Source organism: Odocoileus virginianus, chromosome 9 (assembly GCF_023699985.2).
Source record: "Odocoileus virginianus isolate 20LAN1187 ecotype Illinois chromosome 9, Ovbor_1.2, whole genome shotgun sequence".
Lineage (NCBI taxonomy): Eukaryota > Metazoa > Chordata > Mammalia > Artiodactyla > Cervidae > Odocoileus > Odocoileus virginianus.
The window spans coordinates 71,926,383-71,942,432 of NC_069682.1; the positions used below are offsets into that span (position 1 = coordinate 71,926,383).

At 51.5% G+C, this 16,050-nt stretch overlaps 1 protein-coding gene across 2 annotated transcripts in view; it reads right to left on the reverse strand.

Moving 5' to 3' along the window:
* Nucleotides 1–8,931, reverse strand: part of PREX1 (phosphatidylinositol-3,4,5-trisphosphate dependent Rac exchange factor 1) — a 176,028-nt gene extending 167,097 nt beyond the window's left edge. For both annotated transcript variants that reach the window (XM_070472737.1, XM_020906205.2), the window contains exon 1: nt 8,200–8,931. In XM_070472737.1, the coding sequence (XP_070328838.1) occupies nt 8,200–8,412 (213 nt within the window). In that variant the 5' untranslated portion in view covers nt 8,413–8,931. The remainder of the gene's footprint in view (nt 1–8,199) is intronic.
* Between the last annotated feature and the right edge of the window lie 7,119 nt (nt 8,932–16,050).

Consider the following 16,050-nt stretch of genomic DNA (forward strand, 5'->3'; position numbering starts at 1 on the left):
TCCTCATCCCACTAAGACTCAAGCCCAAACGGCTAACCATGCACGTGAGGTTCACGCCACCAGAACCCCTGCTGTCCACGCCAACCTCACCTCCTCTTCAGCAAGCTGAATCCGGCCCTGCCTCAGGGCCTTTGCACACACTGTGCCCACCACCTGGAGCACACTTCTCTCAGCTCCTTCCTCGGCAGGCTCCCTCTCAGCCATCTCTTCAGACAGGCCGCCCTTGACCACCTCATCTCAACAGATGACACCACCTCCGTCACCAGTGTATCTCCATGTTCCTTTCTCCTCGGCATACCCACTCCAAACTGTGTGGACTTGAACAATTTCCTCAGCCTCTCTGGGCCTTGGTTTCCCCAGGAGCAAAAGAGATATAATGACAGTCTCTACTCCAAAGAGTGGCTGCAAGGACTCAAAGAGCTAATTCATATAGTACCTGGCACCCAGCAGGGCCTCAGTGGATTATCTTATCATCATTACACCTCTTGTCACTTTCTCAAGCCATCTCTTTTTGTACTGTGTGAAGATTCCGCAAGGGCAAGAACCTTGTCCATCTTGTACTGGCCATGTGCCAACATCTAGCCCATATGTCTGACACTTAGTAGGTGCTTAACGTCTGTTTGTTTAAGAAGTGAATTTGTGAGTGAATTTGTGAATGAAAGCATTGACTGCCTATACCCCACGGTGACCCTGGCCTCACTCCTCCTGGGAGCAGCTTCTTGCAGAAGCTACCTGCCCTCTGCGGCAACTGGCCACCTGCTGCTGCCAACCTTCAGTGGCCCTAGGCCAGCCAGCCTGAAATAGCCTCACCTCTCCTGGCCCAGAACCAAGGGATCAGTTGCCAGCTCCACCCTGGGGAAGGAACCAGGCGGGTAAACACAGATTGTGTGTCTGACCACACGACAGAAGAGGGGCGGACAGGCAGATTCCCTTCTGGCCCTCAAAGAGTCGAGAAAATAAAAATAAACCTAAAACTCCAGACTCGTCTGGGAGTCTGGAGGGCTTCCCTCCTTCCTCGGGGCTTCCTTCTGTGCGTGTACTTCGGGGAGACTGATCTTGCCCCAGGACCCAGCTGTTCCAGGTGTGTGAGTGACTACACTCCATCCTTGCAGCCACCCCCGGAGGGCTACAACCATCTTACAGATGAGGAAACCAGGGCTCGCAGAAGCAAAACGACGCGTCCAAAGTCACACGGGGGCAGAGCTGCATTTCAAGCACAGGCTGTCTGTCTCCAGAGTCTGTGCCCTTAACCGTGAACCCAAGACACACTGCAGAGTGAAAAATACAAACAGCACCATGCCATTTATGTAAACACACACACATATCAATGCTACACATGCAGTTGCCTTCAAATGGTCTGAAAGCAGAGCTGGTGATCAAAGGAGGTTTCAGCCAGTGATTCCCAGCCAGGGGCTATTTTGCCCCCAGGGGACATGTGACAATGTCTGGATTGCCCCAGCTGGGGGAAGGGGACGCTACTGGAATCTAGTAGGTGGCAGCCAAGGATGCTTCTGAAATCCTGTAACCCACAGGACACCCCCACAAACAAAGAATAACCCTGCCCAATGTGTCAATAGTGCCACAGGTTGAAAGATGAAGGGATTCACCCCAAATCAGGTACTAGGGCTGGAAATGTCCCTTGTAGAACCTGTTTAAGGGGGACAGTGGATCCAGGCTAAAACACAAGTCCCCAGAGAAGGCCCCCAAGCCTTCTCTCCCCAGAACTCTCAGGATGGAACCCCGACCAGCCGCAGTGACCATCCTTGACCAGGGCTCATCTCCCTCTGGGGGATGCAACTCCTGCAGGGGCCTTACCTGCAAAACAAAGGAGATTGAGACCCTCCCTCCACCTCTGGCTTGCTCACAAGTTCTACATCTCCTAAATTCGGGGACAAGAACCAGCTCTGACCTCACACAGTGCCTTTGAAACAAAGCCAATGGCAGAGCAAACTCTGGTTACCCACTTCCCACTAGGGTTCCAGCCAGAAAACCTACGTCTGTTGGAGAAGAGAAAACACAAAAATCTGGGAGGTGAAGTTCTGCAGCGAAGCATGGCCTACTTCAAAGACTCAACTTTTACAAAAGCTTTAAGAGAGGGCGGCTGTAAAGCAGAGAGGATGTGGGTTTCTTAATCTGAGGGTGTGGCCCTGAGTCCAACAGCTCTTCTGCTCACTGGCCTGATAAAAGGGATACTCTCGAAGAAAGTGGTGCCCTTGAAGCCTCCAAAAGCCAGGGACACCAACCCCATCCATCTCTTCTTAAAGTGACAGAGCAACGGTTACAAGAGCAAACATGGGAATAATAGTGAGTGAGCGTCTGGGACATTCATCTGAAGAACACACTCATTCAAATGTGTGAGTTCAAGCATTCCTGTTGACTCATCTCTCTCATAAGGACAACGACCACGTTTGCCCTGTTGGCGGCTGGCTGCATCCTCGTGGCCTGGAACACGGACTGGAATACACAGCAGATGCTGCCTCTACCTCTGAAAAAAGCAGTCTAATTTCTTTACGGCTTTACCTGTACGTAGCTGTGTCTGCTATACACAAAAGAGGGGCCCCACCTAACTCCTGCTGATGCTAAGGTTTTTATCATCACAAAATGTTCACCGCCTTCCTGATGACGTTCAGCCCAATACAGAGTGGCCTGGTCCTGGGTCCCTCACATCCTAAAGCTCAGATCATTCGGATCGCTGGGCTTAATTCTTGCCCACTTGGGCAGCCCAGAAGTCTCACAGAGGCAGGAATGTGGGTTGAGAACACAGCACCCTGATGGGGCAGTTCAGGGCAGTGTTAAAGAACGTGGGCTGCGCAGCCAGACTACCTGGGTTTGAATCCCAGTTCTGTTCAAACTGTGTGACCCTGGGAAACTGACTTGACCTCTCTGTGCCTCCATTTCATTTGCAGAACAGGAAGCACAGTAACGCCTGGAAGTTTGGAGCTGATACACAGAGAATGCTTTACCTGGGGCTTACAAACATCTAGCACTATATGTAAGTCTTAGCAAAATTATTATTACTATTGCTGTGCATTCAACTAATAATCGGGCTGAAAATACAATCATTCCTTCTGTTGGCGAGTTGTAAAAAATATATTCTCATACATATGCTTAATTTTACATGGAAAGGGCATTTTATTTTATTTTTTTTTTTTTTTTGGAAAGGGCATTTTAAAAAGCATTTCTTAGAACCTTTTTTTCCTTTTTTTATCTTTCTGCTTGCCTTTCTTCACAAGATACACATCTCTCCATCCTTTTCTCCCAGTTCCTGTCATGTCATACATACAATGTATATCATATTACGGTTATTGCTTATATTCCCAAGGCGGAACTTCTGAGCATCCTACTTTGCACAACACAACCTTGTGAAACCATTCCCCCACGTCACCGGGCAGGTCATTCTGTGACTGTAGAATTTAAAACGCACCTCCCGCCCCCACTGCCCAGCATCGCTCCCTAGTGTCAGACTGAGAGGACAAAAATCTTAAAAAAAAAAAAAAGTGACAACACAAAACCACAGTTTCTTGTTTTGGCAAGCAGAGCTCCAATGAGAAGAAAAGCTTTCGTCTCCTACCCTCAAAAAGCAGAAGCACAGAAAGCACTCTGGGAGTGCTCCGCCTGTTGTCTCTCAGGTGCCCCGGCCCAGCCAGCTCAGGCAGACCCTGGGGGCGTCAGAGTGACCGGCCTTTGTCCTGTCTGGTGTTCAAACCCTGGCTTTACTCCACACTGCCTGTAGGTGGCCCTGGGCGGGTCACCAGCCTGCTCTGTGCCTCGGTTTCCCCATCTGTACAATGGGCACAGTGTAGCGGCTGCTGCGTCATGGAGGAATAAGGAGCACTGTCTCTCATCAGAGAGCCAAGTGGAGCCCTTCAGTGGTCTGCTGACCACCCCCAACACAGGAGTCTCTCCGCCCATCCACCCAGGCTGGGTGGTGCCTCCTTCAGGGAACCCACCGGCAGCTGTCCCCAAAGGCAGCCTCCTTGACTTGTAGATGGAGACCCCAAACCAATCTAAATATGAGGCAAGTGGGTTCAAGGATCACCCGGCCTCTCTTTAAGGAGGAAGACTTTGAGCCCCAAAAAGACCAACTCTTCTGCCCCCCAATGCTGCACATCCCCTCAAAAAGCTACCAGAGCATTCTGGGCACCTACTGTGTGCCTGGCACAGTGCTAACAGCGAAAACGTCAGGCTCACGGAAAATTCAACCTTTCCTCCATGATGCAGCAGCTGCTATACTGTGCCCATTATGCAGACGGGGTAACCGAGGCACAGAGCAGGCTGGTGACCTGCCCAGGGCCACCTACAGGCAGTGTGGAGTAAAGCCAGGGTTTGAACACCAGCAGCCTGGCTCCAGAGCCCCACCCTCAACCCTCATGCCATGAAGAGACACGGAGTAGCGCGGAGGAACCCAGCAGCCTGACATTTCCATTCTTCTAAGCTGTGCCCACTCTGCAGAAGAGACAGGAATCACAGAGGGGAAGGGTCACACAGACCTGGGTTCAAATCCCAGTTCTGCCACCTCCAAAAGTCACAAGTCAAGCCCTTTATAAGCCAGAGGCAGTCTGTGAAGTGGCTACAGAAATGAGTTCCAGGGCAGGCAGCTGTCTGCATGAACCAGACAGCTCACTTAAACTATCTTTGCCTCAGCTTCCTCCTCTGCCAATGGGGATAAGACAGCACTTCCTTCACAGGGGTGCTGGAAAGATCAAATGAATGGATAGAAGGGTAAGCAATGAATGAGTGTCAGCTCCTACGCAGAAATGGCAGGCAGCAACATCACTGTCATCATCATTATTAACAAGCATATACATGGTGCCCCTAACACAGCCAGGGCTTCTAAAGGTTGAGATCCAAGGTTCTCAAAACCCGAGGCATCTTCTCCTGCCACCTCTAGGGGGTCCTCCAAGAGAGAGCCAGCATCAATACGAGAGGGCTGTCCTTCCCTTCCCATGACTCTTCAATAAACACACAGAGAATACGACAGGGAAGTCATCAGGCCCCACTGGAGATAAGGCAGGAAGTGCAATCCCGCTCCTGAAGGAGGTAAGGAAAGATGGGGGGATTCTGGCGGAACCTGAGAGCCCCCAAACCCAGAACCAAGCAAAACCACTAGTTCTGGAATGTAGACGATCAAAAGGAAATCCACCCAGAGCTCCTGTCCTCCTTTCAGTAATGACTCCGATCTCACTCCCTCCAGGCAGCCCTCCCTGACTACTCCTGCCTGCTGGCTACTAGAATCCTACAATCCTAATCATCTGTAATATTTAAGTATCATATAACAATTAATTATAATAACTCAGAATTGCCTTACAACCTGCTAGGCACTGTTCTGAGTGCTTGATATATATTAATATAATTCACTTATCCTCTTCAAAACCCTATAAGATGTACTATCATTCTCCATCTACAGATGAGGAAAGTGAGACTCAGAAAGGTCAAGCCACTTGCCTAAGGTCACAGAGCCCAAGGACCTGACCCCCAGCAGTCTGGCTCCAGGGCTAAACCTCATACTTGGGTTTCTGGAAACACTCATATATTGCCACCCTTGGCTGGAACATGCCCTCCTCTAGCACAGGAACTTAAAACCTGGTTTTTCTGCATTTTCCATAATGCTCGGTCTACCACAGAGCTTCATTTCCACTGGCAAAGGGACCTTAAAACAAGGGACTCAAGGAGGCCAGGGCGGCCCTTCAAGAGCTGCCTCTGCCACATGGAATTAAAAGCAAGGAGGGATTACCCAACATTTCTTCCAAGCAGGAACAGTCCCTCAGTAAATATCACATAAAGGCTGGGAGGAGGGAGTGGGAAGACAAGAGAGATTCACAACCTGCAGGCTGCCAGCCTGGCTGCCATGGAAAGCCTTGGTAATTAGCAGTTCATGAAGCTCCAAGCCCTGGGTTTTCAAAACTAAAAGACCTTGTGTTGTTTAGGGACCATTTCTGATAAAACAAAACAAGAGAGATCTCCTGCAGCTCACAACTGAGGCACGCCTGGTCAAGTTACACAATCAGTCCGTTGCTGGCACAAGCTTGGGGGTACCCAGAAGGACAAGGCAGAAAGAAAGCCTGGCTTCCCCTCCCCGCCTTTGAGAAGTGGAGAAACTGAGGCCAGGACAGGTGTAAGAGTGATCCAAGATGTCAAAGTCAGAACCAGCTCATCTCAAAACCGACAGGCAATCCAAAAGAAAGAAGAAGGATGAATTCAGCAGATTCAAAGTGTCAAGGGGACGATATGGAAGTGTACAAGTCTTTTATTTTTTTCCTGTCCTTTTTAAATAAGAAGAATGGTGGATTCTAATCAATTTCCATTATTTCAGCTTCCTCAGAATCTACACGTGGACAATTTAAAACCACAGTGAACCCAAACACCATCTCCTATCTCTTTCGAAAGGCACCACACCATCCAGGGCAAGGATGTGGGAGTACGCGGTATCTTCTCTTCCCCATTAATGTAAAAACTGGCTTGTCTTTGCTCTTTCCCTTCCAGACTAAGAAGCAGGGAGTGGCTCAGAAGGAGAAGTGAGGAGTTCCCTGGAAGCTGACATTGCTCAGAGACACCAGGGCTACCTACATCTTTAATTCAGAAACTGCCAGCTTCAAACTGAGCAGATTCTTTTTTTTTTTTTTTTTTTTCTTTTTTCTGTGAGAGAGGGAGGGATGGGAAAGAAATGCCAATCCTGCTTCATTCTCACAGGCTTTTCTAGAAGGGTCCTTTAGCCAAAAGGTTTTCAATGCCTCCGCACAACTCTCCACCACCACCCCCTCAACACACACACACACACACACACACACACACACACACACACACACACCCCTCCTTTCACAGAGAGAAGGGCTCCATCCTCCTGGAGTTAAAACTCAGACCTCACACAGCCTCGGCTGCACCCCTAAGCCACAGGGGATCCCAGAGCCTCTCTCTTTCCCCGGGAGACTGGAAACTGCAGGGCCTGGCTCTGGGGTTTCTGAAGGAACCACCAACTGCCCCCGCTGCCCACTGCCCCCAGCCCTTCCTGCACCAGGATTAAAAGACTTCCTAGAGCAGAGAAGGGAGTAAATGAGGTCCCAGCAGGAGGCTGGAGATTAAAGCCCTGCCAGTCTCCTAACTTCCAGCCAGGCTGCCTCAGACCCACCCCCCTCCACCCTCTAGCCACTTTTCTCACTTCCTAGGACGGTAGGGAAGTGGCCCCTTCCTCCCTCTCACAGACAAAAAAAAAAAAAAGAAGAAGAAGAAAGAGAAGAAACAAAAAAAAAAAAAAAAAAGAAAGAAATGCAGTACACAACAGGGGCTTGCAGCACTGACGGAGGCTGCCCTGGTTAAAAATCCAGTATCCCCAGTTAAACAGCTGTTTGATTCTGGGCAAGTTACTCAGACCCTCTGGGGCAAAGTTTTCCCATCTGAAAAATGAGGGAGGTATTCGTCCCCACTTCGTGGGCCACTTGGGAAGGTCCAACCTTCTCACGACACACGTAGGCGCCAGGCACATAATAAGCGCTCAGTTATTTTACAGAATCTGATGCCAGTGGTTTGGCAACTTGGAGATGGGGGTGGAGGGGGGATGGGATGGAACCGGCGAGTCGTGAGTTTGAAACCCACTGTCCCCAAGCCTCAGCAACTGCGTGTGCGTGGGAAAGAGGGGTCCTACCCAGGGGGCTTTGGCGACCTCTGTTCCTACTCCGGGCTTTGGGTTTTGTCCTACTCCGCGGGGCGCGCAGGGATGCTGGGCTCGAGGATTTCCAAGGTCCGTCCTAGATGAGTAGTCCGTGGTGCGCTAGGTGGCAAAGAAATCCCCGGGGGTGGGGGCGGGGGGGGACGCAGGAGCCCGAGCTCTCGGCACCTGGGTCCCAGAGACTCTGCCTCACGGATGCAACTAATTTAAAAACTATTTGAAAGAAGGGGAGGGGGGTTAAAAAAGACAAAGGGGCTGAGTATGGGGGGCGGGGGGGTACGGAGTGCAGGAGACCCCGGGTTGGGGCTGGACCCCCGGGCCAGCAAAAGAGGCGACAGCCCAGCTCCGGAGCAGCCCGATCGCCCCCACGGCTCTGCGCGCCCCGCGGGATGCCTCTGAGGCGATCCTCGAGACCCCCCCGGGGACCGTGGCCACAGGTTGTGGGGATCCACGCCGGAGGCCCCCGCTGAGCTCCGCAGCCGGGCTGGCGGCCGGAGCGGAGACTGTCCCCGCGCTCCCCCCGGGGCGACACCTACCGACTGCAAGAAGCGCAAGGTGCCCACGTAGTCCCTCTCGGTGCCCAAGATCTCGTTGAGGACACAGAGGCGGAGGCGCAGCTGGCGCTCCGACTCCCGGGCGGCTGCACAGGGGCCGGAGTTGGGCGCAGCGGCGCCGTGCGCCAGGGGGTCCGGCGGGGCACTGTCCCCTGCCCCGTCGCCGCCAGGATCGCGGCCGCCGGACACCTCCATCCTAGCGCGGCCGCGCGGCACCAGCTCCTTTCCCCGGCGCGGAGATCGCGCAGAGCGGCGACTCAGGCGTCCAGGCGCCCCATCCGGGACGGGGCGAGCCGGCGGGCCGGGCTCAGCGGCGGGCCCGGCGCATGGCGCGGCGGGAGGGCGAGCGGGCGGGCCTGGGGGCGGGCGGCCGGGGCCGGGGGCGGAGGCAGCGCGCGGAGGCTGGACGAGGGGCGGGAGGGGGCCGGTCCTCGGGGCTCCGGGACGGCGGGCCCCGCCGCCCAGGGAGCGTCGGCCAAGTGCCACGCCGCGCCGCGGCCGCACAGGCGCTCCGCGCGCGCTTCGGACCCCCTGGAGACGCGGCGCTTCTACGTCGGAAGCTCGGCTCGACCCGAGCCGGACGATCGGGCTTCTCGGGCGAGAGTCTTCCTCCGCTCGGGGCCCCGCGGAGCCTTGAGGCGCCGAAGCAACGCGGCCGGCTCACCAGCTCTGCGCCCGGACGCGTGGCGCCCGGCTCCCCGCCCGCCGCGGGCTACGCCACTCCCACCCCGCCACACGCGACCCCCGCAGCGCGCAGCACGCGCGCGCAGGGCCGGCCGCGGCTCGGGCTGAGTCAATCCCCGACTGGGGAAGCTGGCGGCGGGGAAGCTGGCGGCGGGGCCGCTCCGAAGCAAGCCCGCCTCGCCTCGCCGCGCCGCGCGCACCCCTAGCGGCCCCCGAAAAAAGGCGGCCAGCCTTGCCCGCTGCCTTTGGGGCGCCCAGCTGGGTGCCCTCGGGCGCTCCCACGACCTTGGGAGGAAGACGCACGGCTCGGCTCTCTCCCTCTCTCTCCTACCCCTTCTTCTCTCTTTCCCCTTCCTTTTTCTTTTTCCTGCCTTTTCTTTTTCTCTTTCTTTATAACTTCTGTGTCCACCCCCCGACCCCCAGAGATGAACGGGCCCTTTGCTACCTTTCCCAGAGGATATTATTATCTGCTCTCAGGTACTAATCAAGTGACTGCTGCTCTGCCCGAGCCCCACCCACCCATTCCCCGAGCCCCCCACCCCCCAGTAATGCCTTGGGAAACCCTGCTGCCAGTCTAGGCTGCTCTGTGTGACCTTGGTCGTCAGCGAAGTGCTCGACAAATGTCCTCACCTGCCTCACAGGAAGATGGAAAGGGACGATCGACCTGGGGGCTGTTCAGGTTACTATCCCAGCTCCCACCCTTGCTAGTTTCCTTGGGTGACCTTGCCCTGGCTTCCTTGCCTCAAGAACCTCGGTGTTCTCATCTGGACGATGGGAATGACCTTGGTACCTAGCTCATGGGGTTCTACACAAGGTTATGGTTAATCCATAGGGGCTACTTGGAACAATACCCCGCAGGTGAAAGTTCTCTGTTAATGTTTCTTGGTTAATATTGTGGGTATGAACAGCCCTCTTAGCCCGGCCCCACTCTCCGAAATGTCCTCACAGTTCCTGACCTGCTCCTCTTCTGGACCCAGATATTGTGTTGTCTGTGTGGTGGATTGGCTGATCAATAATATCCCCCTGTAGGCTGTAATCATCCTTCAGTCTGTTCCAAACACCCAGGTTTATTCTCCCAGTGGCCTCTGGGTAAATACTGCAGGTGCCTAAGAGGGAGAAAGTAGGATGGCTTCTGCCCTGTTCGAGCTGTTTCTTTTTGATCTTGGACAAGGTGATGTTTCATCTGGGCCTTGAGTGAGTTAAGTTCCTCTAGACACAGAGTCAAGGGTATGAGGTAAATGAGCCTGCCAGCTTTGAGGAGTGGAGTCAGTTGCGCCCAAAAGGTGACCAGCTCCCTTGGAAAGAGGTCTCTGGAGTAACTGCTGTGTGACCTTCAGCTGGTCACAGCACCTCTCTGATCCTCAATTGCCTTGCCTTTAATCCTTCGACCCCCAAGGAGAGAGCATAGTGGAAACACCCTGGCTTTGGAATGAAACTGACTTGCCCTGGTTTCCCAGCTCCAGATCTAACTAACTAGGTGGCATTGGTCAAGACATTTCACCTCTCTGAGCCTCAGTTGCCTGTTTTGTAAAATGGGAGTCATTATAAGAAAAAAGAAAAAGTATGGAAAGCCATGTTTTCTCAACCTCAGAAAAGTGATATTTGGGGCCAGATAATTCTTAGTTGTGGGGGACCATCCCGTACATTGTAGGGCATGCAGAGGCATGATGTACCCACGCTTGCCAGCAGCACTCCATCCCCAGGGACAAGCAGAAATGTCTCCGTACATTGCTACATGTCCCTAACAAGCAGGGACAAGATTGCTCCCCATTGAGAACCACTGATTCAAAGTACCTGATGCAGATAGCTGGCACATAATAGGTGTTCAACATGTTAGTCCCCTTCCCAGCTTTGACCAAGGAAGACAGCTTCAGCTTCAGGGATAGTTTCACGCATGTGCGCACACACACAGATCCCATGCTTCACCCAAGAATTAGCCTGTACTGCCCAAAAGCCCATCCGAACGTTTCTGCGTTTGTGCATGGGGCCCAGCTCATGATAGTCTTTTACTCCCTCGGGTTCCTCTGGGATGTTTCTCCTCCACCATCCCATCCCCTAGTGAGATAATACAACTCAGTAGATTAACTAAGCTCTCTGTGCCCCATTTTCATCATCTGTGCACTGAGGATCGTAATTGCACTGCCATGAGGTTGTTACAAAAATTCCTGAGTTAATACATGGAAAGCGCTAAGAACAGATAGAAAGCACTCCAGTGAAGTGACGTGAAAGTCGCTCAGTCATACCCTTTGTGACCCCATGGACTATACAGTCCATGAAATCCTCTAGGCCAGGAAACTGGAGTAGGTAGCCTTTCCCTTCTCCAGGGGATCTTTCCAACCAAGGGATCGAACCCAGGTCTCCCGCATTACGGGCAGATTCTTTACCAGCTGAGCCACAAGGGAAGCCCAAGAATACTGGAGTCGGTAGCCTATTCCTTCTCCAGAGGATCTTCCTGACCCAGGAATTGAACCAGGGTCTCCTGCATTGCAGGCAGGTTCTTTACCATCTGAGGTACCAGGAAAGCACTCCAGAAGTGAAGGCTTTCATTTAATTCTTGCCTTGAGTGCTAAATCCATTTGGATGCTTTCAGCTCACAGAGGAGAAAAGGGGCCCCTGATGGGTTAAATCATACAGTGTTACCGTGTTAGTCGCTCAGTCGTGTCCAACTCTTTGCGACCCATAAGACGTTGTTTATTTAACAAGAGGTGCCGAGGAGAGGTTGGCGCCTGAGCCTGGTTCTGGGCTTGGTGACGTCATCAAGGACCAAGGCGCCTGCGACCCTGCAGTCCTCATCATGGCGGCTTTTCTTCCGTTTGGAGCCTCACAGTCACAACATGGCTGCTCTATCTACCACGTTGCCTGCTAACACCACTCCAGAGCAGGAAGGGAAAGAAGAGGATAAAGGGCCTCTCTCTTATCAAATTTTCTCCGAAGCCCGCAGCAAGCCGGCTTTCCCTTACATCTCACAGGCCAGAATGGGACACGTGACCACCTTTAAATAGTCCTTGACCAAGAGGGCGTTGTAACTATCAACTTAAAACAGTCCTGCTCCATCTCCTGGGACATGGCTGCCTGAACAACTTGGGGTTCTGTTACTAAGAGAGAAGCGTCTGGGACTTCCCTGGCAGTCTAATGGTTAAGACTCCACGCTCCTCGTTCAGGGGGCACGGGTTAGACCCCTTTTTGGGGAACTAAGATCCCGCATGGTGCAGCCAAAAAAAAAAAGAAGAGAGAGTGAGGTGTCCGCCACAAGCACCTACAAAGTTCCGCACATGGAAGGAGGCGCTGGGACCCAGGGAAGTCAGCAAGACATAACCATTCAGGCCGTCATGGAACTGACCTCGCTCCAGGACCAGCGGGGGAGCAGATAGGCATTCGACAGAGAAAGACAGCAAGTTCCTTCGTCATTCATTCAAGTGTTTATTGAAGACCTACTGTGCGCTAGGCTGGGCTACAGCAGTGACCACAATGGATAAGGTTCCCGCCCTCCTGGTGTTTCCAGAGCATGAGAAAAGCAATAACCAGATTAGCAATCCATCAATAAACAAGCAAACAAATCAACAGGATCCTTTCAACTTTTCCAGAGTTGTTTGGTGGCACCTCCAGGCCCGTGCCTCTGGTCACTGCCTGCCCAGGTCTCATTACTCAGATAGAGAGCTTGGTGCTCGTGTGATTAATGGGGACTCCCTTAGTCCAGGGCTGGCCGCATCCCAGCTAATCCTGGCACACAGCAGCTCACTGAACCAAACGTGACTCAGGAATCACAAGCGAGGGGAGGTTTCCTTTTCCTCTCCCTGTTTCAGCCTGACCTCTCCTCCCTTCTTCCTCATCACTTCCACCCCTCCCATCCAGGATGTTCAGCTGGAAGCCCCTTAGATCCCTGTCTGTCTCCAGGGCAGGGCCTGACATCAGCTCTAGCTGGGAAACATTCACCAAAAGAACAGAGAGAAAGGAGGAAGAAAAAATTTTTCAGTTTAGAAAGAAAAAAAAAGCAACGGTAACAATAGGGGAATTCTCTCCTACAGGGACAACTTTAGAATTTCTGTCACCGTGTACTTCGCAAACAGTGGGAAATACCATTTCGTTTCTGTTGCGTAAGTTTCACGGTTGTGCGGAAGAAGTGAATGCTGCTTGGAAACATTACACAGAGTGTTCCTTATTCCCTAATGAGACGCTCTCAGATTCTGCGGGCTCAGGATTTGGGCTTCCCTTGTAGCTCAGTTGGTAAAGAATCTGCCTTCAGTGCTAGAGACCCGGTTCAGTTCCTGGGTCAGGAAGATCCCCTGGAGAAGGAAGTGGCAACCCACTCCTGTGTTCTTGCCTGAAGAATCCCATGGACAGAGGAAGCTGGCGGGCTATACAGTCCATGAGGTCACAAGAGTCGGACACGGCTGAGTGACTAACAGTAACCAACAGGATTTGAAGGCCCCACTACTTCTCAAGCTCTGCTTTTTAAAATGATAATAATTAAGAGAAAGCAAGGGGCGGTTTTTTCGTTTCATTTGCTCATTTCCTTCTTTCTGGCTGTGCTGGGTCCTGGCTGCCGCACGGCCTCTCCTCCAGCTGCGGCGAGCAGGGGCTCCTGGCGCTTGTGGCGCACGGACCTCTCGCTGCGGCGGCTTCTCCTGTTGCGGAGCACGTGGACTTCAGCAGCTGCGGCTCCCGGGCCCTGGAGCACTGACCCGGTCGTTGTGGTGCATGAGCTTAGTTGCTCCTCGGTGTGTGGGATCCTCCCAGATCAGGGATTGAACCTGTGTCTCCTGCCTTGGCAGGCGGACTCTTTACCACTGAGCCACCACGGAAGCCCCAAGGGGTGGTTTTTTTCCCCATCCCAAATTGAACAAGCCAGGTGAGAATCGCGTTATTGGACTGTCCCAGGTTGCCAGTCATTTCCCACATACAAATGAGTTCTCAGTAATTCAGGCCATCTGCCCAGAGAGTCTTTTCCCATTCCAAGCACCAAGAACAGCCTTCTGAGATGAGGAGAGAGATGTTTCCACCCTTGGCATTGGACAGAACAGCTGGACACCCCGACGCAAGGCTGCACACACAGGCCAGAGTTCATTTCTTCAGACCAAAATACAATTCTCTTCCTGCTGCTCTTAGTGGAGCCACTCGCAACTCCCCAAGTCAAAACTTCTCCAAAGAAACCCTTGCTTTTAGAAGCAGATATCTCCAGAAGGCTCTGGTTCAAGGTCTGATCTGAACATAATAGATATCAGATTGATTCATGGTTCCAGCACTTTGCCAAGTCATATTCCTTCCAGAAAGCTTTGGAAATATAGCCTGGAGGAAAGAGAAAAGGAAGTGCTTAGGACCTTCAGTTCCGACCCTAGCTTGGCTGCTGACCTGGTCCCTTCCTTTTTCTCTAGACTTTGGACACTGTAGCTCTAGAGACGAGCTGCCTGGGTTCAAATTCCAGCCCCACAACCTCCTATTGTGTAACTCTCTGCAAGTGACTATCTCTTCCAGCTTTGATGTATCTATGTGTAAAATGTAGCCAATAAGAGTTCCTACCTCACAGGGTTGTTTTGCAGATGAAAATACTTAATAACTTGAAAGTGCATGGGATGCTGCTGATACTCGATTGAGTGTTAGCTATTATAACTGAGTGAAGCCATGATGCTTTGAGGTGTGGCAGCCATCTTGACACCATGAGGGAGGACATTGTTGATCATCTGAAGATGGCAGAAATGACAGATGGAAAGAACCTAGATCTTTGATGTCACTGAGCTCCTAAATTAACCAACTATAGAGCCATCTGACATCTGCACTTCCTGTATTAGGGTCACCTAATTCTTTGAAATAAGTATTTCCCACTTACTGCTTCTCTCTTAAAAGGCAGATGCCCCAGAGAGGACTGCTATTTGCCATAATGCTTTTCCAATGAAGCAGAGATCTAAGATTCCTAACTTGAAGCCTAGATTGGGGGTAAAAGTGAAGAAAAAGGTTCAGAAATAGACTGGTGCATAAAAGGTAAATTCTACAACTTATTCAAGCCCGGAAATTGACCTGGATGGTGTATCTTGAAATTCTGTAGCAAGAGATGCCAGATGGTTTCAGCAGACATACTGGACACACATTTATATGTCTGGGTTTTTTTGGTTTGTTTCCTGGACTCAATGCTCAAAAAATAGGGCTGCCCCATCCAAATCCAGACACCTGGCAATCTCACTGGTAACTTTTACTGAAAACTGATGGTTTCCTCTTTAGCCAGCAGAAACACAAACAGCCGCACCCTCTCCAAGTGGCATTTATACTGTAGCCTGCCTTCCAGATATCCTGGGCAAATTCCATTCCTGGAACCTCTGTTGAAAGGGAGAAAGTTCTAATACCAACTGTTGCCGTTTATTTTTTGAGCCCTCACTATATATCAGGCACTGTTTTTTACTATGTCTATCTGGATACACATATACCCAAATAAATATATGACAGCAGAGACTCAGAACTGAAAGTTTGCTGCTTTTTCTGAGCCTCAGTTTCCTCATCTGTTAAATGCGGACGTTAAGAATCCTGCTCTGCCAGCTCTACAAGGGAATGTGAGGGCACAGTGAGATCTTACAGCCCCCAGAAATCTTGAAAAAAATAAGATCCCTCTACAAAAGAAAGGACTTTGTTCCCCTATCACGCAAATGTAGGTCCTCAGCAATGTGAAATGTACACAGACTTGGAGAAAAGAAAAGAGAAGTTGTGGCAGAGAAAGAACTACATACAGCCCCATGCAACATCGTGTGGATGAAGTTTTAAAATATAATATGGAGCCAGCAAAGCCAGATATACAAAAGCACATTACATATGATTCCATATACATAGTGCTCAAAAGCATATTAAACCGTGATAGTTAGAGGTGCACATTTGGATGGCAAAGCTATAAAGAGAAGAGTGTAATATTTACTGTACCTATCAAAGCCGTGGTTTCCTCCCAGACCAGAGAGTAGGGGTCTGGGGTTTAGATGAGCCATACTGAGGCATGAGGAGTCTGGCAGTGTTGTATTTCTTACCCTTGGTGATGATTTCACAAAGGTTCACTTTTTAATAAGTTATTATGATTTACATGTATGTCTTCTATACTCTTCTCTCTGTGTTCTCCATTTCACCACTTAAAAATGCATCGAACACCTTAAAAATTGGATACACATCTATGTTCAT